The sequence below is a fragment of the Atractosteus spatula genome, chromosome 6 (genome assembly GCF_055471065.1).
Source record: "Atractosteus spatula isolate fAtrSpa1 chromosome 6, fAtrSpa1.hap1, whole genome shotgun sequence".
NCBI lineage: Eukaryota > Metazoa > Chordata > Actinopteri > Semionotiformes > Lepisosteidae > Atractosteus > Atractosteus spatula.
In genome coordinates this window covers 16,733,189-16,756,974 of record NC_142711.1, presented here as the reverse complement: position 1 = coordinate 16,756,974, position 23,786 = coordinate 16,733,189, and the positions used below count along the sequence as shown (strand labels likewise).

The window sequence follows — 23,786 nt, the reverse complement described above, 5'->3', positions numbered from 1 at the left end:
ATCCACAAAGCATCTGATTCTTCTACGTTCTTGTCCCTTGTGACATAAAACATGTTCACACATCTTTTGATGGTGGGTGAAACTGCAAGCAAAACATTTGTTTTAGTAGATTAGGTGGAGCACTCATTCACAAAAAGGGCCCTTCAGAAATGAGAACCACGGTTACATTTTGCTAGTGCGAACCAGCTTGGTCAGAAGCTTCCTCTCATCTTTTAAACCTTAACTTAGCTCTTTACCTCTTTTTTCACTCAGGCTGTGAGCTCACATAGTTTTGTAAACGGTTTATGTTTGTATGCGTTGCTTTTTCTTGCTCTTCTTTCCCGAAACAGAATTCTTCCACGTTCTTGCTCTTGAGCATATTAACAAGCACAGGACATGATGCAGCTGTCATCACAATTGACAGAAGAAATTCAAATTTACCCCAGAAGAAATTCAGAATTTACAGAAATTGCTTGAAAGGGTATAACTATTGGGGGGGGGGAAATCGCCCTGCATTTACACTTTGTTAAATTACCACAAGCCTCACACAGATTTCCCCTTGGCACTGTGTACTGGCAAAAACGTTAACCCTATGGACAAAAAAATGAATATGTAATTAACTAGTATGTTTTTTTTGTAACGCTTACCCAACTGTTTTAATGAACGGTTCTCCCTATTTAAAATCTTAATAATATAAAAAATGATAATAAAAAAGAAACAACTGATGGCGGTTCTCCTTACCCTCAACATTACAAACAGAAAGAGGCTGATGCCAGTACGAGAAACCTGCACCATGCTTGTTTCTTCTTTCAGATCACTTCCCTGAATTACTAACCTCGTGTGCTCGGTTATCGACATGCAGCTTAATGCTAGATCATGAACACACTGCTTGTTGGTTACTCTTTGTCAAGCACAATAAGCAGGGAATTATCAAACTTAAATATGTTTTCCAACATGTCTGTCCAGACTTGTTTTCTTCTTTCTTGTCTTCCCAAATGCAAACACTGCATAAAGCATGCCAAAACCTGTTAAAGCACAGCTACTGTAATGTTCTATAAGTATTATTGTTGTTTCCCGTGACGTATCAATCTCATGTAATGATCACTGTGGTAGAACATAATAGTTTCTGTTGTAAAATGCCTTGTGCTTCAGAAATGACTTCCAAGGAATTACATTTGTACTACAGCAGGGGTAGCACACCCAGACTGGAACACTGCAAACTTAAAAAAAAAACATCGAGAAGAACTGAAAATGAAAACAGTTAATCCCATTGTACTGGCGTCATATTCACACAAGCAGTAGCAAGTAAAGCCATTCAGAAGTGCAAACAACAGGATGTTTGCCAGGGTTTGCAAGTGGCACCACATTTCCCACAGGTTTTAAAGGTATTCCAAAGTTGGAATATTGTTTGCTCTTCTCTGTTCGTAGGTTTCAGCATGGAGACTGTTTGATCCCTTGCAGCTGGCACACTCTCCACTTGAACCTATTCAGATTCGTGTTTTTGTTCTCCTCCAAAAAAAGACAACAAGGAATTCCTTATTGGATAATATAACATTATGATGAATTAAAAATAATATATATATATATTTAAATTTTATTCAAGCTTTAATGATCAAACTGAGCTCTGCTACATATGAAGAAGGTTAAGGGGTAGAAAAACACTATTTATCACCCTAAGTATTCCTCAAAGGCACTTCTGGCAGAAATTATTGCTTTCAGTATTTTTGGACGTTTCTACCTGCTTTGCAAAAGTGACAAGTTCTTCCGGACTTTAATCATCAAGATTCAAATCTCTACTTTAACTGGGACACTTAAGGGCATTTTCCCTCTTCTTGACAGACGGCTCAGTGTGGCTTTGGCCTTGTCTGTCACCAGCTCCGCCTAATCAGAATAATCCAGAATAAGAACAATCATAATCAAGCACCTGTCAATTCCCGCAAACGATGCTGTCTGGACGAATGACCTAATCACACTCCTCGATCACTACCGCACCCCTAGAACTCCAGAATACCTAAGGACTCTTAACCCTCCTCACAGCGCTCAGTATTGGGTCAACAAGCGGAGCTCTCTCTCTCTCTCGTGTCTTCCCTGTGTCTCTGTATGATTCCCAAGCTGATCCACTGGCTAAATGTCCTGATCTGTTGTACGACTACGACTTCAGGTTGCGCCCTTGTGCTGTTGCTTTTCTGGTCTTCTGGCTAACGACTTGCACTAGTTAACAACTACAGCTTTGGATGAGTACTCCCTGTTTTCTCCTTCTGTGTCTTTACCCCGCCTTCCACCTCGTCTGGAAAACCGCATACTGTAGGGTTAAACAGTTTCTCTCTTTCTCCCGACGTTACATTGTCCTTTAGGTCAACAATGCTGACGTGTGAATTTTCATTGTTGGGTGAATCAAGAAGGGTGTGCTCTAGGACAGCCATGTTCCTTGTTTCATTCGTTTTTCGCTCAAACCCTGACGGGTCAATTACAACGAACTGAAAGCAGCGTACTAACAGCAGTTCAACCCGTGCTTAGTACGCAGCTGCGGTTTAAACTTGTGCTCCACCTTAAGACCACTTGCAACGACCTTTGCCGCTGTGCTTGGTCCGCAGCACCGTGCTAAACCTGTTCTCAATTGCAACGAACACAGACAACTGCTGCCCTCTAGCGGTGACTAAAGTAGCGGACTAACTTAAAACACCTTTTCATATGGTTTTAAGCAGCTTAATACCGTACTTGGCGTAACGCTGGATCGCATTAGAAGGCTCCCGAATATAATATCGTCACTATGTATTGAATTTATGAATCCGTCGCTTGGAAAATTATTGTAATGGTTAACTAAAATTGCTTAACACTCATACCACATTTATTAATAATGAAGTTTATTAATACGTGTGTATTAACAAAAGTGTCATTTACTAATAATTACAGTACGTTTAATGTCAATCATTATTAGTAGCTGTTGGATTTTAAGATATCCTAGGGAGGGAAGAGAACAGAAATTAAGCAAATAGTTATATAAATGCAGCGTGAGCCTTTAATGTGTTCTATCAAATCTGGAAGTCTGAATAGATTTGTTAAATATTTTATTGTGATGGGTCTCCATATTTGTGGTTATCAGAGGAAAGCAGGGATAATGAGGAAATGGGTGGTACAGAGAATAATATCTGCAGGCAAATGCAAGCCTACTTGGCATCTTAAAAGTGTTTATGATAGTTTTTCGGTACACTGTCCCTTCTCTGTCCTGTGGCTGTGGTCCAGTAACGACTGTGTTGAAACGGCCAGAGTGTGCTGCATGCCTTGGAGACGGAAGAGGCGGCTCATCCCAGTCAATCGCAAGGTGGTGTAGGACTGCACATGCCATGACGATGATGCTGGCTCTTGATGGACTGGTACGCCAACCAAATGACAGACAGGCAAAGCGTTGCTTTACAATTCCAAAAGCTCGTTCAATGTGGCTTCGTGCGTTTTGATGACTCCTGTTATAGCACTGCTCTTGTAATGTTGTAGGAGTGTGCACAGGTGTCGGGAGATATCGTCGTAAAGGACTTAGCAGAACCACACGCCAGCGAGCTCTTCCCCACTTTGAAAGGGAGATGTTGGAACTGACTAAAAAACAACTTAATTGGAAACGTAAGCGCCTACTGACATAGGAGGAGAGAGAGAAAACTTTATTTCAAGAGAAAGTGAAAGTTCTCTAAAGTAAGCAAAAGGCACACCGTGCCAAAGAAATGTTCAGTATTACCTTAAAACAATAGAAATGCTTAGAAGGTCAGAGGAACAACAAACGGTTTTTTTTCTGCTCAGGTAATTTCTGGAAAAAAACATTCTGTGGTGTAAAAACACATTTTAAAATAGCATGCAAATGGTTCACTGTTAAAAAAACCTCTGCATATCTAGAAACCATAAACATATTGCTTAATGAAGTTGGATTAAAAGAGCAGAGAAAAGTTAGGACAAATCAAAGCACATTGTTAAATGTACAGTAGGCTTTACGATGTAAATGATCTTTTCTATTGTAATTAAAGATTGTGCTAAAAAGATTGTTATTTTCACCGTCTCTATTACAGTATTTTACTGTGTTGATTTTTACAATTGCAGTTGTGTAGGTTTTTAAATTACTTGTACAGAGTACATATCTTTTTATTTTTACTGCTTAAAGTCTATTCCAGGTACAACAAGTAAATCACCCTTCACTATCAAAAACAGTATCAAGGTGTACAAAACGGGTACGGCGAGAAAAATACATAACACACTGAAAGAAACTTAGAAAACAATTACAAGTTGAAAGGAGAACAATTGTAACGTGATTAGAGCTTAATTACCTTAATTAACCCTTCACCACACACTTCGTTAAAAATAAAACATCTGTTAATAGAAACAAATATGTCTAATCCAACACAAAAAGGTAGTATGAAACAGATTTAAGTTTAAAAAAATCCTTTGTTACTCGCGTTTTCTTTCTTCTCTTTTCAGCATGGAATAAACCTACTACTTGTTCCTTTGCAGCCTACGCATGCTAACGCAGTTACCCACCTGAACTATATTAAACATAGTAGTTCAGGTGGGTAGCTGCGTCAGCATGCGTAGGCTGCAAAGGAACAAGTAATAGGTTTATTCCATGCTGAAAAAAAGAAGAAAGAGAACACAACGTTTCGGCCGTGGAGCCTTCTTCAGGTGTGGCGATATTGACGATATTTTTTCGTTGTTTTTTGAATGACTAACGGAGATTTATTTACAAATGATTTGCACTGCATTTCATTTACAGGGAAGCATACTTTTACGGTTTTATTAATTTTCTTTAAGACTTTATAAAGTTTAAACATAAGTCTAAAACGGTAAAGAGATTTTATTGTTTTATTTAGCAAGTGTAAAACATTGGAAGTGTCTGGATTAACACATTAGTCTCGCAGTTTCTGTCACGGAAGCAGTTCTTTTCATTATTGCGCGAAATTTTCAATCTCTGTTTATATTGTCTCTTAAACTGCATATACAGTATATCGTTTACTCCATCACTGGGTTAACACCTACTGCGCCAAAGCACTTTGAAGTGAGAATGCTAAATTAAGAAGTGCAGTAGTATATACTGTATACTTAAAGCGAGGCAACGCACATTAAGAACGCTTAAATAAGAACCATTCAGTAATTAATCATTACTGAAACATTTTCATATTAACCCCTTTCAAATGAATAAAAATAACATTATTCACAGTGAGTACATCTGTTATGCCATGTGTCATGTCTATTTGGATGTATAACTTTCAATTACTTTTAAATTAATTATATACAGTAAAAGCACTACTATTTCAGATTAAAACTCTTGCACAAACTCTTAGAAAGTAAGCTATGTGTAAATCCTCCATAGATAGCAATAGTTTTACATTCACAGACTTATGTTCACAAACCTAGTAGAAAACAAACCTTTAACACTGAACATGTATTGAACATTATCATAGCATGAACTAAAACGTTGATGATATCAGATTTTAAGACTGGATGTATTTTTATATAAGAGCTTTATGGGACTGAAAGGAACTGCCCTATTATGAAATGAAAATTTCACTGCATGTAACATTTAGAACACATGAAAGGTGTTTCAAACATTATGAAATCAACATACTATTAATATAATCAAATGAATGCATTTAATTGTCGCCAATCACAACCAAGATATGCGTCTTTTAACTGGTGTCTTGCATGTTTTGATGAGAGACAGTTTTCTCTTTCATAATTACTTTATGAGAGCCAGGCAGATCACTCATGTAAAAGGAACCTCCATTCATCATTCCACCTTGTGCACCTGAGCTAGATGATACCACTTTTTCTGTAAACATCATACTCTGTTTTCCAGATATTTCACCTCTGACCTGCCCTGATGCAACTTTCCCCTCCACTAACACCACATTCTGTGAGCCTGGAAGTCCAACCTTGTGTACAGCTCCTTGATTAAGACCACCAATCCCCTCCTGCACAAGTTGTCCTGACACAACTTTCCTCTCCACTAACATTACATTCTGTGAGCCTGGCAGTCCAACCCTGTGCATGGATCCTTGATTAAGACCACCAATCCCCTCCTGCACAAGTTGTCCTGACACAACTTTCCTCTCCACTAACACCACATTCTGTGAGCCTGGCAGTCCAACCCTGTGCATGGCTCCTTGATTAAGCCCAGCAATCCCCTCCTGTACAAACTGCCCTGACCCATCCTTCCTCTCCACTAACACCACATTCTGAGAGCCTGGGATTTCACCACTGTTCAAGGTGCAATGGAGGACACCCAGTGCTCCGCCCTGCACAGCAGAGCCAGACACCACTCTCTTCTCCTGAAACAGGACCTTCTCAGAGCCTGGGCCTTCATTCACCAGCAGCACACCCTGCACATTAGGAGAAGCTGGCCTTTCTGAGACAAGCACCGTGTTGTGGACCTGTGGCTCCACAATGTACCGAGTGGGTTGAACCACTGGGGTGGTAGTGTAATAGACAGGCTGTTGGGTGACATATGCTGAATTGGAAACTGCAACATTTTCTCTGATGTCTGTGGTTTTAAAAATGGCAGAAGGTGATTCAGTGCTTTGCTGGATCATGGCTGGCAAAACTGGGCTGGGTGTCTTAGTTTCAGTTGTCACTACATTTTCTTCACTGCTCACTGCATGACTTAAAGCAGTACTATCCTGTTTGGTAGGCCTTGATGGAATGACCGAGTCTTCCGCTTTGCTTTCTTTACTCGTGCAGATCTCGGCAAGGGTCTTAAACTTGGGTCCCAGGTCGTTCAGGAACTCCAAATCATCGTCTCCTTCAATGAAACTGCAGCATCCCACTGAACCCACAGGGGATTCTCGTCCTTCAAAGTAAAAAACCAGCGCCTCCTCCTTTCTTTTATTGTCATGCTCTGTAATGTACTTAGACTTCTACAAAGAAAAGACAACAAGAACCAAATAAGTAATTTTGTTTCAATATAAATACATATACTAGTAAATGTATTTATATACATATAAATACATTTATTAGTCTACTATATACAGTAGACTAGTAAAAGCACTCACCCATGTGTAGCTTAATCTGCACATTAACCATATTCTGTATGGTTCTGCAGAAACTCTGCAGGTTTTCAGGTTTTCATTCCAGTTGAGTCCTAAATTTCCAGTGCTAACTGATGACTTAATCTATTTACTTGTTTAGACGTTTATTTTACTTATTTACACAGTCCAGAATGTTAAAAATACCCTACTTCCATTTCCGACAACTTTATCATAACAGAACTTTATGTAACCTCTCCTCAGCTTGTTGGAAATTATTTCGGACTAAATGGATCTTACTAGTTGATTAATTGAATTACACTATCAGACACACCCACAATGTAGGGGTTTCATTCAGCAGGGGTTTTAATATGAATAAAACATTTGTAGGCAAATTTAGCCAAAACATAGAAGCACATTGTGCTTATTATTCATAGTAATCCTTTTATCACATATACACCCTGTGTGACTGAAAAGCAAAATAACTCTTCACTTTTCTGTCTCAATACTTTTGGAGGTACAGTTATTCTCTTATTCATAGCCTCTACATCGTATAGACAATCATAGTGACCCAAATATATTAATTATAGGTAGGAACCTTACCATTCTGCAGGAACACTTGAGGCATGAGACAAGCTGGCAGACATCAGAATGTTGCCATAGAGTTTCAAGGTAGTTCTGAGTCTTATGAACAGTATCTCCCCTCTTTTAAATGTAGGATAAGCAATGTGGATACACCTATACACATATATAAAATAACCCCACATACAGTGTTGTAATAATGAGATTAATGGATTTATTTAAGTCAATTACCTGTGTGTAGTAATTTTCCAAGTATCTTTCAGAGAGTGCTGTGTCAACATAGGAATCTTCATGTATTGAATAAGTAGTTCCTGACCTAATTTGTTTCAGCATTTCTTCTTGAGACATGTTGCCAGTTTTCACATGGACATTGTCATGCCAAACTCTATCAAATTGTCTATTGTCGTGCCTGAAGTTGTTCTTACTACTCATGAAATCCCACTCTTCTTTGCCAAAATAAAATCTTCCAGGGACAATTTCCAAAGGTGCACTCAGAAGTGGTATGTCCTGTGTAAAAAAAACACATCGCAGTATAGTTACTGAGAATTTAAAAATGCACTTTATTCTTCTTCATTTGATTAGATGACTAGTATTTCAGTGATTCAATTAAAAGACTGACATGCACATTCTTATCTACATGTATAGACATAACCAAGTTTCAGAACTTTATAGGTGATTAGGAGTCAGTACTGGGGTTATAACATTATATATTTTAGCTTTATTTAATGTTACAACAGTGTCATGTTGGATTAACTGAAGTGTGGATGGAAAGTCTTGATAGGAGCATACATGAGAAGAAGATGTGAATTAATTCTCAGCATCCTGTAGAGAGAGGAAGTGACTAGCTAAACAATGTTTCTTAGAGCAAATGATGAAGGAGTGTGTGTTTTATGTGTCTTTGTTCATTTCAGTTTCAGTTCAAGCTTTCTTATCCACTGGGGGAAGTTTGTTTTACAGCACAGTCCAATACAACAAAATCAAACAAAACATTACCAATGAAGAAGACGGTAGAGCAGTGTTTGAGAAAAAAAAAGTAACTTGACAGTGTTTGGGAGTGAGGTGACAGAGGGGATGAAAGATTTCCAGATGGGAGCTCGGGAATGACTAAACATTCCTGCCCAGACCATTATGCTTGGACCTCCCTCTGAATCGGTCTGTTCTTCACACCAATTAACATATCACTCTGCATGTACAGTATGCAGTAGACTCACTGGTGAATCAAGGTGTAGTGTAGACAGCCCTGATGGATATCAGTACAGATATCTTGCCTGCATTGTAGGAGAGTCCATCAGAGGCAACTTTGTGCAGGCTCTAACATCCAATGGCACAATAAGTGTCATTGTCTTGATAAGACGGACAAATAAGTTTTTTAAATTTTTTAAAATGTCACCAGACCTGACCATTGTTAGGTTAAATCTTCTCATCATCTTCAACCAATCAGCTCTCACTAATGAATCACCTCATCATACTTTTACATCAAGGACAGTCATGGATGGTCAATTCAACAATATAAAGAATATTTGATCAATGTGCAAAATCTGTATAATGTACTTTTGTCCTAAACCATGCATGACCAGACAGATAAATTTATAGCAACAAGGGTACCTTGTCTTCGCCTTGTCCTTCTGTGTGATAAGCAATCAAATGCTCTTTGGTGTCAAAAGGCATGTCAAGAAAAGCCCCTCCTTTTCCTCCGACCCCAAGCCCGCCACACGAGCAGAACAGCAGCAGCAGAGGCACCACTGTTGAGCAGACATAGACAATAAATAACACCTCTGCACACATTTTAGACACAAATGATGTATTCTGGTAAACTTCTAAAGAACATATCTGTTTAAAGAAGGTGCATGGAAATATAGACACGTGAATCTTACGCTCATATCAAGCATTACAAAAAAAGAGTATTTTATACTGCACAACACTGAATGTGATGTGTTATGGGTACTTCTGAATTAATCTTGTTCAGATCACTGAAATATTGCTGTATATCATAGATCCCATCCAGCCCCTCCTATTGATTTGGTGGTATCATTGTGCAAAGATGGTACATTGTAGAAAAAGAATATCACAGTGATATACAGTATGAGACTGCTGGTTGACACTGATGTACAATGAAAGCACATAAGTTGGTCAAATAAAACCCTCTTACATTTCACAAGGAAATTCACAAGTAGGATGGGATGCCCCCACCAAATTGAAGGCACAGACCAATACATCTGAACTTTTAAACCTTTTTTAAAACATTGTTAAGTTCCAAATTTAACAGAAAAAAATCTAAATAGAAATTGTATTTGACTGGTTAAACTGCATCATAAGCTAGTACTCCTCTTCCAGAATGAAAACTATAGTACCAGGTCTGACATTTCCTTGGGGGAATTCAGGATAGAATCCATCCATTCGTTTTCCAACTGCTTCTTCCAATTCAGGGTCACGGGGGGGGAGCCGGAGTCTATCCCGGAGAGCAACAGACACAAGGCAGGGTACGCCCTTGATGGGGTGCCAGTCTACTGCTGGGCAGACATTAGGATAGTACTGTAGCTGAGGTTTCTTGAAAATAATCACATAAACCTTCACTTTTATGAACTCCCCACAGTGACTCTGGGAACATCAGCTATAGACACATCACCCCTTTGGGGTAATCATGTAGCACTTACTGGTCCTATGATAAAGTGTGGGCAAACCTCTTCCCAGATGGATGCACCTACAGTAGCATCACCTTTACAAAAAAGACCTTACAGAGTACAGCACTGATGGACTGTTCACTTACAGAGCAGCATCAGGAACCCAAGGATGAGCAGACCCATGGCAGCAAATCCCAGTCCAGCACCTGTTGTCTTTCTTGTGGCCTCACAGGTTTTCTGTTCATTACAGGTGCAGACGTCTATCTTTACAACCTGCTTATCAGGACAGGATAGTCCTTGTTGGTCTTTCACCTCCACAGCAATCCCATATGAACCAGGCCACAAGTTATCATGGGTTCGCAGGATTGCAGTGGTATCTTTAAGAGAAAAAATATGTGGTCCGTTACAGGGGAAAATAATTGACAAAATATTAAATAACATGTAAAGGTTTATTCCATGCTGAAGAGAGAAGAATGGAAACACAGCGTTTCGGCTGTGGAGCCTTCTTCAGGTCCACACTTTCTCATACACCCGAAGAAGGCTCCACAGCCGAAACGTTGTGTTTCCTTTCTATTTTTTAACTTTAAATGGGAGCTTTTACAAGTTACTGTGTACATTTTCCTTTTATTGTGGCTTGAAATGCACTCATCAATGCTGATTCTTTCTATTCCTGAAATATTAAAATAGCATTGCAGTCCCCTTTAAATTGATTACCACTAGAAGGAATCTCTTTTACTAAGCTCCCAGCATTCCCTCTACACACATTCACACATACATAAATTAAAACTACATGCGGTCTAAAACCTTACCATTTAGGGGTTCAACCATCCATGTGCCCTTGGTACCTTCAGGAATGATTTCAAACTCAAAGGGAGGTCCATTGGGATCAGCATCTTCATCCTCAGCTGTGACAAACACAGCTGTGCTCTCAGTACACAGAACCTGGGAGGTACTGGTCAGAACTGGGCAGTGGTCATTGGAGTCTTCCACCTGGAGAGCAATCGTACCGGTGGCGGATTTGGCAGGTAAATCTGGAAAACAGGGGGAGCCCGTTCAGCTTATCACTGTAGCTCGTTTGATAGTCAGTTAGAAATAGGATTGTTTTTTAAAATGTTTTTGAAAGGGACAAAGACTGATGCCTTCAATTAGTTTGATATTTTGCTGCGTTCTCATTGGTCTTGACATAATCGTGTTCCACACATTGCAAGGAGAAGAGCTGACTTCTTGCCAGTGCCATTAGTTTTAATGAGAAAAGGAAAATGATTTCTAAACTTAATAAGTAGAAAATGCATTGGAAAAAAAATTCAAGAAATTTTCAAATTAAATATTAAGTGAGAAAAATTTGAATTAGAACCTTGCTTCGGGTATCACACATTTTTCTCATTTCCCATTAATTTACTTTTGCTTGCTGTACGTGTCCACCACAAGAAACAGGTTCAATAACTCAGATGCTACTTTCACTCTCCCATCAATTTGCTTTTACTTACCATTAGTCATGACCATTACTTTTGCGTAATATGTGCCATTAACCAAGAACTTGGACTCCCGGTCTGGCAGCTTGTTCAGTTTGATCTCCGCAGTACTTTCATCGATTGACAGCCAGTTGTCAGGATCAAATGCCTTTGCATATCTGTAATAACATTAATGATACAGCAACAATGAAATCTGTGTGCAGGTCACTAAATTAAGGGAATTTCGCTATCACTTATGATGCAGGTGGTTTAAATGCAATATTGTATTGGCAAGCATGCCTCATTCATTGTCCACTTAATGTCAGACAAGATGCTTGCATGCGTGTCGATGGAGCATGAGATAGTGGGTAGTTTTGCCATAAAGATGGCTGCTCCCCTCAGGCTGGCTGACCTCACAAGACTTCCTCATGATGGAGCACCATCTCAATGCACACAAGCACATCTACACCCGTAAGCTTTACCAGAAGTGTACCAAGCTTTGCTTTCATATGCTATTTCAAAACCACACTCTTTGTTTAGTAGCACATTCAGTTATATAACATGCATTAGGCACCTTTTATGACAACCATATGTTTCTTTGAGAGATGACAAAAAATAAAATGTATAACTGCAGTATATTATACCACGTACTACTGAGTACGGCTGTCAGACAATAAATAGTGTAAAACATAATTTGGGATATAAGTAACCATCTAACAGTATAAAGCAGTATAATATTTCTGCAAGTAAAATTTTAAAGAGATGCTCAGGATACTGAAAGGATCTAGACATATGTCCTGCATCAACAGCAGAACAGCCTAGAGATGAAGATTACAGCAGGAGGAAAGGAGTTAACTAGTGCTTTATTGAAAGTGACCTGGTGTTACTTGTACTGATTTACACAGCTAGGCATGTTACTGAATTCAGTACATTGCTAGACGGCTAGATGATTTTGAACAAGGCGAGCTGAGTGGTCTTATAGCACTATTACGTTTATTACTTTTTATCATTACTTGAAACCTTTTTACTGTAGGAGTCCCAAATCTGCCTGCTATATAATAAAACAACTATAGCTATAGATTTGTTTTTTAAATGGCAGATGCTACTAATTGTGATTTCTTTTAATACTTTGGATTTCATTGTAAAAAAAAAGGAAATCTGGTAATCAGAGCAGGAAAACTGTACCAACCTGACTCTCTCCGCAGTCATTCCGGTATCGCTGTTAACAGCCAGGTATTTCGTGATAACGCTATTGAGTTTCACTTTTTTTGTCTCTTCTGAAATTGAGACAGTCTTTACCTTAGGAATAAATCTGGGACCTTCAGGCTGGTTTTTAACGTGGATTTTAAGTGGGTACATTTTCTTTCCTGAACTGAAACTTGCAGCAGCTCCGCTATGAATAACCACCTTATTTCTAACAGCCACGCTGAGTTCCAGGCTATGTATCGCTTCATAATCCAGAGCCTTTAACGTTTGAGAGAGGAAAGAAGAAACCACATGTCAAACAATGCCCATTACACGATTGCCTATTCATGTAAAACACCATTCATTTTGATGTGATTTAGGCCTCGATATTATTCTGTGTATGAAATACGTGGTTCCAGACAGCAAAACTGACCTTCATATATTAAACATCTGTTATTATGAACAATTGTACATAGAAAGAAATAAAAAACAGGAACTGAATGGTTTTATGACATACTTGTGCAGAATAAATAAAGTTTTAAGTACACTAAGATTGTTTATTAAACCACACTGCCTACCTTATTTAACATTAAGATTCCTTCATTAGTCTTAGTGTCCGTTGTAAAACTGAAGTAGCCCCCTTCGTTTCCTGACACAAAGTCAAACACTGCCTCCCAGTTTTCTGTAAATTCTAGATCTTTATCGAAGGCCTTTATCCTCATGACTTCAACATTTTCTGTATTTTCATCCACACTGCCAGAATACTGAAAGAAGAGTTGGGAGAGTAGTTAACCTCAAGTACTAGCACCCAGACGAATGTGTGGAAGTCACAAGTTCAGAATTCCCAATTATTTTGTATTATTGGTTTGGAATCACCAAAGCATCTTTGTGTTTTGGCTCACAGGAGTGACCCTTGTATCCACAAATGGACTATGTGATAATGCAGAAAGGTTGTTTAGGCCACCTTCCCTTTTGACACATTATGAGTTCCACAGAGACATACAGTGTCCTTCAACAAAGTCAGTAGAAGCTTGCAGGCCCCTGGGACATAGCAGGGGTCGGAGTTGTGCTCTAAGGTGCGACAGTCTGCAAGATTATACCTCCAATGGTGGTGAGCTCATTGCATGCCTGCGCTTTGGGATTCTCATTCACAACCTGCTAGTCGCATCACCAGGCTGGAACTTAACTGCAGATTTAAACCTACAGTATGCTCTCAACTTTCACATTTTTTATATTAAATATTTGATATTGAAGGGGAACTGCAGTCTAAATTTCTCAGACTGGTTATTTCAATCTCTGTAACAAAATAAATTCATTAATGTTACAGAAAAAATGTACAAATATTGAATTAACCACAAAGCCATGAATTTTGTGAAAGTACTGTTAGTTGCCATGTTGTTGCAAACTTGCATTCAGTTTCCCACTAATTGCCATATGATGCCGCCCTTCCTGCTCACTAGTTACTGTAATGACTAATGTGATATATGAGTAAAAAAGTACAGGTTGTGCAGCAGAAATTTCACCACAGAAATGCTCTAACATGATCCGCACGAAGAGTTACTGTAACAAGTAAGTAGTATTTGTCTGCAAAAGTACAGTATGCAATATTTCTGTGGAACTGAAATTGTATTAACAGGCCCTCTTGTTTACAATGTCATGGGGCCGCATCATGTCACTGGAAGTTTTGTTTCCTCATTCTGAATCACAGAACACGGTGCTGCGCATACATGGAAATTTCATCTGTTTTGTGATGTAAATCAGACCTTTTACAACTTACTGTGTACATATAACTTTTATCGAGGTTTGAAATGTACTCATCAATGCCGATTCTTTCTAACCGATTCTACAATGAAGTGTAGCATAATAGAAACATAGAAGTGTAGAAACCATCGTAGCCACAGTGAAAACATAGAAAGTTGTGAGTTAATGCAATGAAAAGACACAGAAACTGTAAATATATTTTACTTCATCTTTCTCCAGTGTAGGGAAGTTATCGTTGACATCGAGGACTGTAATGTGAACGGTTCCAGTTCCAGTGTTTCCATTCTCTTTTCCATCCATGTCTGTGCCTTTTACAATCAAAGTATAGGTTGACTGTTCCTGTAAAAATAAAAGGTAAAAAAAATCAAACAATTACATAAAATAGACAGTATTTATGTACTCAGAAATAAACATTGGAAGAACACTTTATATACGACAAACTCAATGGGCCTTTACAGCTACAGGTATTTGACAGTCCACAGATCTTCATGCAGTATATCAAGTCACTGCACTATAACATATTATTACCAGTTGCTCTTCAACTTTTCAGACTAAAAAGCTTTGTGTCTGGACCAAGACTGCTGCTAAGTGTGAGCATGGAGAAAATCCAAACGTTCTGGGGATCATCCGGGTGGGGATGTAAGTAGGGGCCACACATCAGTGGTGCTCATTTACCAAACCAGATAAATCAGTTGGGATTAAATTGACAGTCAAGAACTGATGAGCATCCAGCAGGACATTAGGTGGAAAAGCCCGGGTGAAACACCCACAACAACAGCAGCATCTAGCCTGACATTTGAACTCACAACACCTCTGGTTGGTTGTCCACAGCCCAAATCAGTACTCCATGCTGCTTTCCCGAACCAACAGGCTCGGCAATTTTTGCAACTACAGTCTTCTAAATCATAGTAAAGTGCATTACTCATTCTCGTTGACACCGAGGACTGGAATGTGAACAGTTCCTGTTCCAGTGTTTCTGTTGTTCCCTTGACTAATTGGCCTCACAATTAGTCCTCACTTTACTGACAAGTTCTGTAACTAGTAGGGAAACCAGACAGCTACTTTTACTTTCCTTATAAATATTTCTACTTTTCCATCTTTGTAAATATGTGTGTTGTCATAGGATTGTAAACGCACTGTGTGTGTGTTCCTTTCAAATAGTATGCCAAATTAAGGATTTTGGTGTTTGAATTTATTAATGGAATAATACTGAAACCGTCTGTAAAAATATAAACATTTCCTTAATATCCAAATGCAACCAGAGACAAAAAGATGCTTTATTGAAAGAAAGTACATGTAATATGTCTAGTTACTTCATAATTGTAAGGACATCTCAATCAATCTTGTATAACATAAATGGTACTCACTTCTCGATTAAGGCAAGGTTCTATAACAGAAATCATGCCTGTTGTTTCATTCATGCCAAATATCTGTGGCTCTGGTGGGGACTGGCTCACGATGCTGTATTTAATTTTAGTGTGGTCTGTAGCGGGGTCGTCATCATCTGTGGCGGTCATTCGCGCAACAGGAGTACCTAAAATAATTTAAAAATCTTGTTATCTGCGATTTCCTTTTAAGCCAAAATTTTAATGTGAATTAAAACATAAAAGAAACACATAATAGGAAGGTTGGGAAGGTTTTGTGCCTTAAAATCAAGTGAGTTTTTAAAAATTCTTGTTCAGTTTATTTGGGTAATGAAGGCAATTGTCCATTTTAAGAAATAAATAAGGGGATCTTCCTGTAAAAAAACATTAGCCTTGAAATCTTGAAACATTCATGAAATTCAAACTAAGGTCTTTGCATACTGTATCTGATCCATCATACACAGTTATTCTATGAGTGCATGTGTTACTGACTGGTGCATCGATCTTAGGTGCTATACTGTATAAAGGCTATCCACTGATTTTAGAATCAGAACAAGTAAGATCATGCCCATGTTCAGTTCAGTGTGGCACAATTTGGTTTAATTTCTAGGGAAGCTCCTTTCAGAAGTAGCCAGATGCAAAATACCTCATGTCAAATCACACAATACAATGACAATGAAAAAAATATATATATTTGCATGCATTTGCTGTGAAGTGTGGGATGTGATGTATGTGCCTCAGTACTTACAGTACATGGTGTGCCAAACTGAGCTTTAAATTAAACCCTAACCTCATGCACACTCTGAATGAGCATTTTTAGCTTAGCTAGCTAAAACAAAAACAAATAGAATAGAATCCATTGCCTTTTTCGCTCAGCTCATACACCTTTGCATATTTGTCTTCTTCAAACACGGGAGAACAATCATTTTCGTCTATAACTGCAATACGAAGTTTAATCTCGTTCTCCAGGATTTCCCCCTTTGTGTCTTTTGCAATCCCTGTAAGCTGAAAAGAAATGATATCAAAATAAACATAGTGAAAACCATGATTTCAAAGTACTGTATTATAAAATGCTGTTTTCATGGTGAGGAATGACTGTGAGTCGTCAGGCACATTTATCAGCAATAACTTAAATTTAAATTGCAAAAAGATTACTTACATTGTACATTGCGATTTTCTCCCTGTCCAGGATGTCCATTACTTTAATATATCCGGTGTATGGATTAATGATAAAGACATTCAAAGGGTCTTGATCAGCACCATTCCCATGTATCGAGTATAGGACTTTTCCAGAAAGAGGCACAGCGTCAGTTCGAATCTAAAGCCAAGAACATTCTCCATGTAGTGTTATTATTGATGTGATCCAGGTAATCAAAATAATAATTTAACAATTCAACTGAAAAAGAATTCAGCCAGTTCGTAACAGCTGATTAACAGTTCAACTAAGAAATCACTGCCTGATGGCATAATCAGTTGTTATGTTTAAAGACACCAATTATCTTCCCACCTTAGAAGGTATTCTTGTATGAATAAGCAGATACCAGCTAAAATTAGCAAGATGACATACTGTATGTTGTTTAGCTTGTACTGCGTAAAAAAATAGTCTAATTCAAAAGTACAAGAGCATAACTATAAATTATTGTGTATGAGTTGCAGGAAGACAATCTTTTTTTTGATTTCCTTATTTTATGAGTGTTCAAAGTTTTGCTGTTAAACAGTTTTATTCTCAGTCTGTAAAAATACTTCAAAGACAAGCATTCACTGTTTCAACACATAAGGATTCCTGGATTTCCTAGTGGCATCCTATCATACACATAACACAAATCATTATTATTGAACACATTAGGATTAGAATGTACAGTACTGGAAACATGCACTGTATTTCTCAGTCCTTAGGCCATGGTATGACAAAACGTGGGGGTAGGGCAGTGAGTGGCTTAGGGGCTATGTCCTCTTTAGTTATGCTTATATTGATATAAGGTTTGTTGATCACATGGTCAATTTTGTCAAAATAATATTGTTGTTTCATGGAATACATTTGGCCTCTTTGCAGGAATTTGGAGGTAATCGTCTTGAGGTCTTTCTACATACTGTGGCCATGTTTCTTCTGTTTGTTATCGACGCATTAGAGCTTTTGTCTTTTTGTCTTCTCCCTTCCGAAGATGCTTTCTTTGGCATGGAAACTGACAATATTCGGACTGTGGATGTTGAAAGGATATTTTGTGCGTCATTGTGGAAAAACAGGGCATTGGTAAAGATGAGAACGTGCTCTGTGCATTTTGGTTTCTTTTCATAGACTGGCAACTCTGACACTGTAGTCTCCAAAAGGAATGTCTAAAACAAATTCACTTTATTGGCCATATACAGTTTCTTGCATTAGGAATTTGTCTTTTCACATACCCCAACACTCATTACACCTAGAGGGCGCTCTACTTTCCTTCTGTTCCTAGTTCTCTGTGATTATTCATGTCTTTCTGGTGTGTCTTGTTGTGTAGCCTATTTATTTCCTGCTTCTGCTCTGCCACTTGCTCAGCATTGTTGTTCAGTTGCCCTGAGACCCGCCTAGCACCAGGTCACTCCTGTCCTTGGCCTGAGGGCATAGGTTTCTATATGGCTTCTCCTGAACTGCTGAGCCCGGGCTAACCCCCGTCTTGCTGTTACACATAGGGTCTTTATCGCTCTCCTGCCATTCCACGGTTCGTCCTTTCGGACATACGTGACACCAACTTGCCGTCCATGAAACACACACACAGGGAGAGAAGCTGGGGGTCAGAGTGCAGGGTCAGCCATTGTACAGCCCCCCTGGAGCAGTTGGGGTTAAGGGCCTTTCTCAGGGGCCCAACGGAGTAGGATTCCTCTGCTGGCTGCGGGATATGAACCAGCAACCTTCCAGCAACAAGCACAGATCCTTAGCCACAGAGCCACCACTCCACCCCACCTACTCTCTCCGTTGTCTATTCTCTATTGGCACATAAAACTTCCATTGTTTCATTGTCTGAATTTAGAGCATAGGCATATATTCCCTGCTAACTTTAGACAGAGTCATAAAGCAGTCATTGATTCCAACAGGGAACATTGGAAGGATTTCATTGTTGATGGCAGAATCCATGAATCTTATATTATTCCTCGGATTTTCCCTTGAAGAAGAAGATATAGTCACCTCCACGCTCCTTGAATTGCCCTCCAGCTTGTTAGGTTTCAGTCAGGACAGCAATGTAATATCATATTTCCTGCAGTACAGAGTTCTGGACAGTCATTCTATGGACAATGTTAACCATCAGGAAAAGTCAGGATGGTTTTCATGGGAAGAGAACCAGGACTAAACCTTTGCTCTTTCAAATAGCATTGCTGCCTGTCTCAAGTTTGACAAACATCATCTGGATAATCCAGAAGACTAGAGTCTTCTCCAGACAGGTGAGTCAAAATACTTAAATTTTAGGTACAAAGAGAAACATTTTATGTGGCAAAACTTAAACTGCTTTCCATCCTGACCCTCCAGCATGGTGGTGGGGAGTATCAAGGTTTCGGGCTGCTTTGCTGTCTCTGGACCACTGTAGCTTGCCATCACGGTTAGAGCCATTATATGTCAGAACCTGAAATGAGCTGTTCATGCAAGAAAACCCTTAAATATCACCAACATGAAGCAGTACCATAAGGAACACACAACCATACGTGTATGTCTTCACTGTTCAGTGGGTTCAGGTGGGCTCCCCCAAGAATGCCACTGATTTTTTGTTCATTTTTCAAGGTTGTTGAATTTGTTTCTTGTGGAGAGCTGCGTTGTTTGCACCAATGCTGCTCATCCAAACACAAAGACAAAAAGGTGGGTCTCCACCTGCCTTTGCAGTCTGCTCTTTGGATGACCCTTTGGTGCCAAAAGAAAATACATACTGTTGTTGGGCACAGGGTCCTTGGTCACTTTAAGTGTTTCCAAGAACAGAGTCTCCACTGACTTTTGGCGGGCCTGGAGGTTATTGAGGATTTCGTGCCTGTTGCCTGAACTTCAGAATCTGTGATGGAATTATCTTGAGAGCTGCTGTCCTGAGCTTTTTTAGATATTGAGTGGAGTTTGGTTTGGCGATGTAATGTCAAGTTACATTGGTGCTCTCACAATTTGGGTTGAGAACCTCCAAGAATTTGGTATTCGCCAGGACCTCTATCTCAATTACTTCTTCTCCTATGTACAGAATGTAAATTCTTCAAGGAGAAACAGGGATGTGCAGCAGTTTTCATAGATGTAAACAGCTTGTTGTAATTCTTCCAGGTTGCACACGTTGCTGATCAGAACTGTTTCAGGTGGGTATTTTATCACACGTCGTATGTGTTAAGTACAAGATTTAGGGAGGCCATTCTTCTTCTTACAGAAAAGAAACCCTGTTATCCCCAGTTGTTTATATGCATTTGTTGTCTCATCTTACAACTAACACATAATTGGGTCTAAGATTTAGCTCATACTAAGACCATTAAAATCAAGTTATTCCAGGTCATCCTGTTCCATAGCTGTATCTGAAGATCTCATCCAGCCATTTTTATTAAAGAACCCAGTGTGGTGACTTTGACTACAAGGGTCGGTAGATTATTTCAGAGACATTTGTGTAATAAACCTGCCCCCTGTTCACAGTTTTAAATTAATTTCCCCATCGTGTAGTCTTGTGGTGCTGTGGCTCGTCTTGTAGGACGTTGATTTAGCTGAACTAAAACAAGTTAAAACTTTCGAGACACTTTGAGCAATGTGTTTCAGTTCTCCTACTGCTCAGCAGACAACTCAGTTCCCGTTTCTTGCCTTGACGCTGAGAACCACAAATACCGGACCCCCATGACCACTGAGACACCACAACAACCACTTCAAAAGCTGTAACATTAGAAAACATGTTAAATAGGGTCAATTAAAGTGGAACAAACAATAATATGATTTTATGAGTCATGTATTAACCAAATTCTAGTCCTTTATACAGTATGTGTTTGACCACAGGATGGGTTGCTGTTTTACAAGTTGCCAATGTTTTGAGGTTCCTATCATCATCACAATAATAATAATAATAATTATTATTATTATTATTATTATTACTACAAATACTTACTCTGGCAATATAGTCCTTATGTGTGTAGTCCTCATTCTCTGTTATATTTACAGGAGGAATAATCCACTCCCTTTTCTGCCTCTGGAGAATTTCCTTTGCCTCGACTTTGTTTTTCAACACCTTTTGAAATAAGACCAGCACATACATTTCTCATGTTTACGAGATGAAACCACTTCATCACATGACAATTGGGCAAAGTTTTGACACAATGACTTCGTTAATTGAATTGTTGAATTAAAATAACAGTTTTATTCAAACACAGATTGTCCAATCGTTGTTTTACGAAGATAGTATAACATGACTACAGGGATGTAGCTTTTTACCATAAAAATAAATTATGTTGCACTGCTAGGAGAAAACAAGACAACGAATGCTTCGTTTCTGACTTGCTATAACCAAGGTTCCAGTTTTCAAAGGTGAATAATACATTTTCGACATCTAACAAAAATGTAGAGAAATTATTTTCAGCCATGATAAACTGATGATAAATTTAGATAATGAATTACTAGAATTATTGTTAAGTATTGACATTCTCTTTACTTGCTATTACATATCTATTGTGTACTTTTGTACCAGCACCTATAATATATACAGTATGTGTTTTCTGTTCATTTTTTGTGAATTTGTTTGATTTGTCAAATTATGTAATAATTATTTTAAAAACTTGTTAGAATCCACTAGACTAGAGTGTTACACTGCGTTTGTGCATGTGTATATAAACACTTTCCCTATGATTGCAATAAAGACCAAGGTCAAGGATAAAAGGGAAAAAGTCCCCATTACCCAATTAATACATGCAAATTCTGTAGATATCAGTTTACAACTGGTGACATAACATTTGGTGAAATTACATGATCCAATGATATAATTGTGCTTGCATCATTGCAAATGAAAGCAAGTGTAACATAACCATTTAAAAAAAATAATATTGCCAATTTAATTTTTTCAGGAACAACAGGAATTCTGAAAGCTATAATAATCAGTGCATTTCCATGATTAAAGTTCTCACGGAAACAGCTTTGAACCAACCTTTATATTCAATCCTTTCCTAAAGCAGTAACTGGTCAATGGTATCCGAGAAAAGCAAAGATTTGAAAGCAGATATTTAAATACAGGACCTCATTATAGACCGTATTGGTGATCATTGATGACTTGTAAATATTAAATATTTAAAAAATGTGAAATGTAATGAAAATTACATTTAAATATTTAGAACGTTTTGAATTCTAGGGGTAATCGTGTAGCATTCAGAATGTGTTTGTTTGAAAACAGAATTTTCCATTTATTTTTCATCTGAAAAGTGTAGCAATTAAGGTTAACACATTTTCCCCCAACTACAGTAGCCCATTTGGTTGCTAGCAGTGAATGGATGCCTGGATCACCTCTAATAATTTCTTGAAAAAACCCAGGGTCTAGAAACAACGTTTCTGAGGAGCTTGACAGTGAATGTGTCTCCTGTTCTCAGATGTCTCTCTAGTCTCCATTTGTGTCCTCTAGTTGTCTTCTAGCTGGGTCTTCTCTGAAGCTGCTCGTTGGGTTGTCTTTGTCCATGCCTTTTTGAGAATTGTGAATACTGATGTCTCAGGCTGATGAATGCCTCAGGCTTAGATGAAAAACACAGTTCTGCGCACGAGTGCTATTTTTGCATGCTGAATAAAACTATAGTGAAACGAAAACAATCACCCTTATTTTCTACTTCAAGAGATAACCGTTTCTACTCACCATTAGCATTACAGGCAGTAGCAGGCTGATGCCTGTGAGAGAAACCCAGGCCATGGCAGGTCAGTCCCCTTTAAAATTGTGGTCCTCAATTATAATCCAGCAAGGTACAGTTACTGCTGTTGTTGGCTATCCTCTCTCTGCGCCCGTCTCAAAGGTCAGTCTTTTCTAAACAGAATAACTGGAGGACTGTGTTGTTTTATGGGGTTTTAAGTTACGCACACCTAAGCGTGCTGGGCCAGTCGAGGCAGGATGTTTTTCCAGGGAACTTCATTTGAATATAACATTCTGCAGTGTTTCCTGTTGTATAATTGTTATAGTATTACATCTTCCCACATGATACAAATCAACAGAGAACATAAAAACACTTTTATGTTAAGTTAAGACTACAATATTCCACAAAAATCTATTGAATATAGAAACATAGTTGTGTGTAAAGTACGACAATGAAACCCCAGTTAACAGAAGTGGATGATCATCATTCATCCTATAGTTAGAGCCAGACTTTACCAATAAAGCCTAGACAATATCTCACTTTACTCCATACTGTGGAGGGTGCTCTTTATGGGGTCAATGACAATGGACATACAGTATGTCCCCACTCTGGATTCAGACAATAAAACAAGTATGATTCTTGACCAAATTCTCTTGGAATTCCAAAGGAGGACTCAATCTACTTGGAGATGCCAAAAGTTTAAAGAAATACCAATAGTATCTTTGGCAAGGAAGGACATGGAAATGTCAGCTCCAAAGGTATTCTTCTCCTTACCAAATGAATAGACTATGGTTACTCATCACCAATATCCTGTCAGGCAACAGACAGGAACCATCCTGGCAACATCCATGGCTCAACACTAGCACTTGACTATGTCATTGTCTTTGTCCTGAATCACAAAGATATCCACATAACCAGAGAACTGAGAGGAGCTCATAATTTACTGGCTCATCTGTTCAAGTATGGCTATCATGCTGGGTCCCTAACACTACTTTGGGACTTAGGGAAGCACTGTATCCAATCAAAACAGAATGTTTTGAAGAGTGCATG

At 38.6% G+C, this 23,786-nt stretch overlaps 1 protein-coding gene across 1 annotated transcript; it reads right to left on the bottom strand.

Annotated features, from left to right (window-relative positions):
* Positions 1-4,804: 4,804 nt before the first annotated feature.
* On the bottom strand, positions 4,805-23,086 carry LOC148832330 (desmoglein-2-like protein). The gene is made up of 14 exons (XM_088919771.1): positions 22,745-23,086; positions 21,023-21,142; positions 17,101-17,259; positions 16,805-16,946; positions 15,945-16,111; positions 14,782-14,916; positions 13,395-13,580; positions 12,821-13,095; positions 11,668-11,810; positions 10,990-11,211; positions 10,327-10,557; positions 9,165-9,301; positions 7,791-8,066; positions 4,805-6,869 (listed from the first exon to the last, which is right to left on the bottom strand). The coding sequence occupies exons 1-14, from the start codon at positions 22,796-22,798 to the stop codon at positions 5,643-5,645; spliced, it is 3,474 nt and encodes a 1,157-aa protein (XP_088775897.1). The 5' UTR covers positions 22,799-23,086; the 3' UTR covers positions 4,805-5,642.
* Positions 23,087-23,786: the final 700 nt, after the last annotated feature.

Coding starts and splice junctions, on each gene's coding strand:
- LOC148832330 (XM_088919771.1), bottom strand. CDS start 22,798: ATGGCCTGGGTTTCTCTCACAGGCATCAGCCTGCTACTGCCTGTAATG. Junction 13,096..13,394: donor GAATCTTAATGTTAAATAAG/GTAGGCAGTGTG, acceptor CAAACGTTAAAG/GCTCTGGATTATGAAGCGAT. Junction 11,811..12,820: donor ATGACTGCGGAGAGAGTCAG/GTTGGTACAGTT, acceptor ATGTTATTACAG/ATATGCAAAGGCATTTGATC.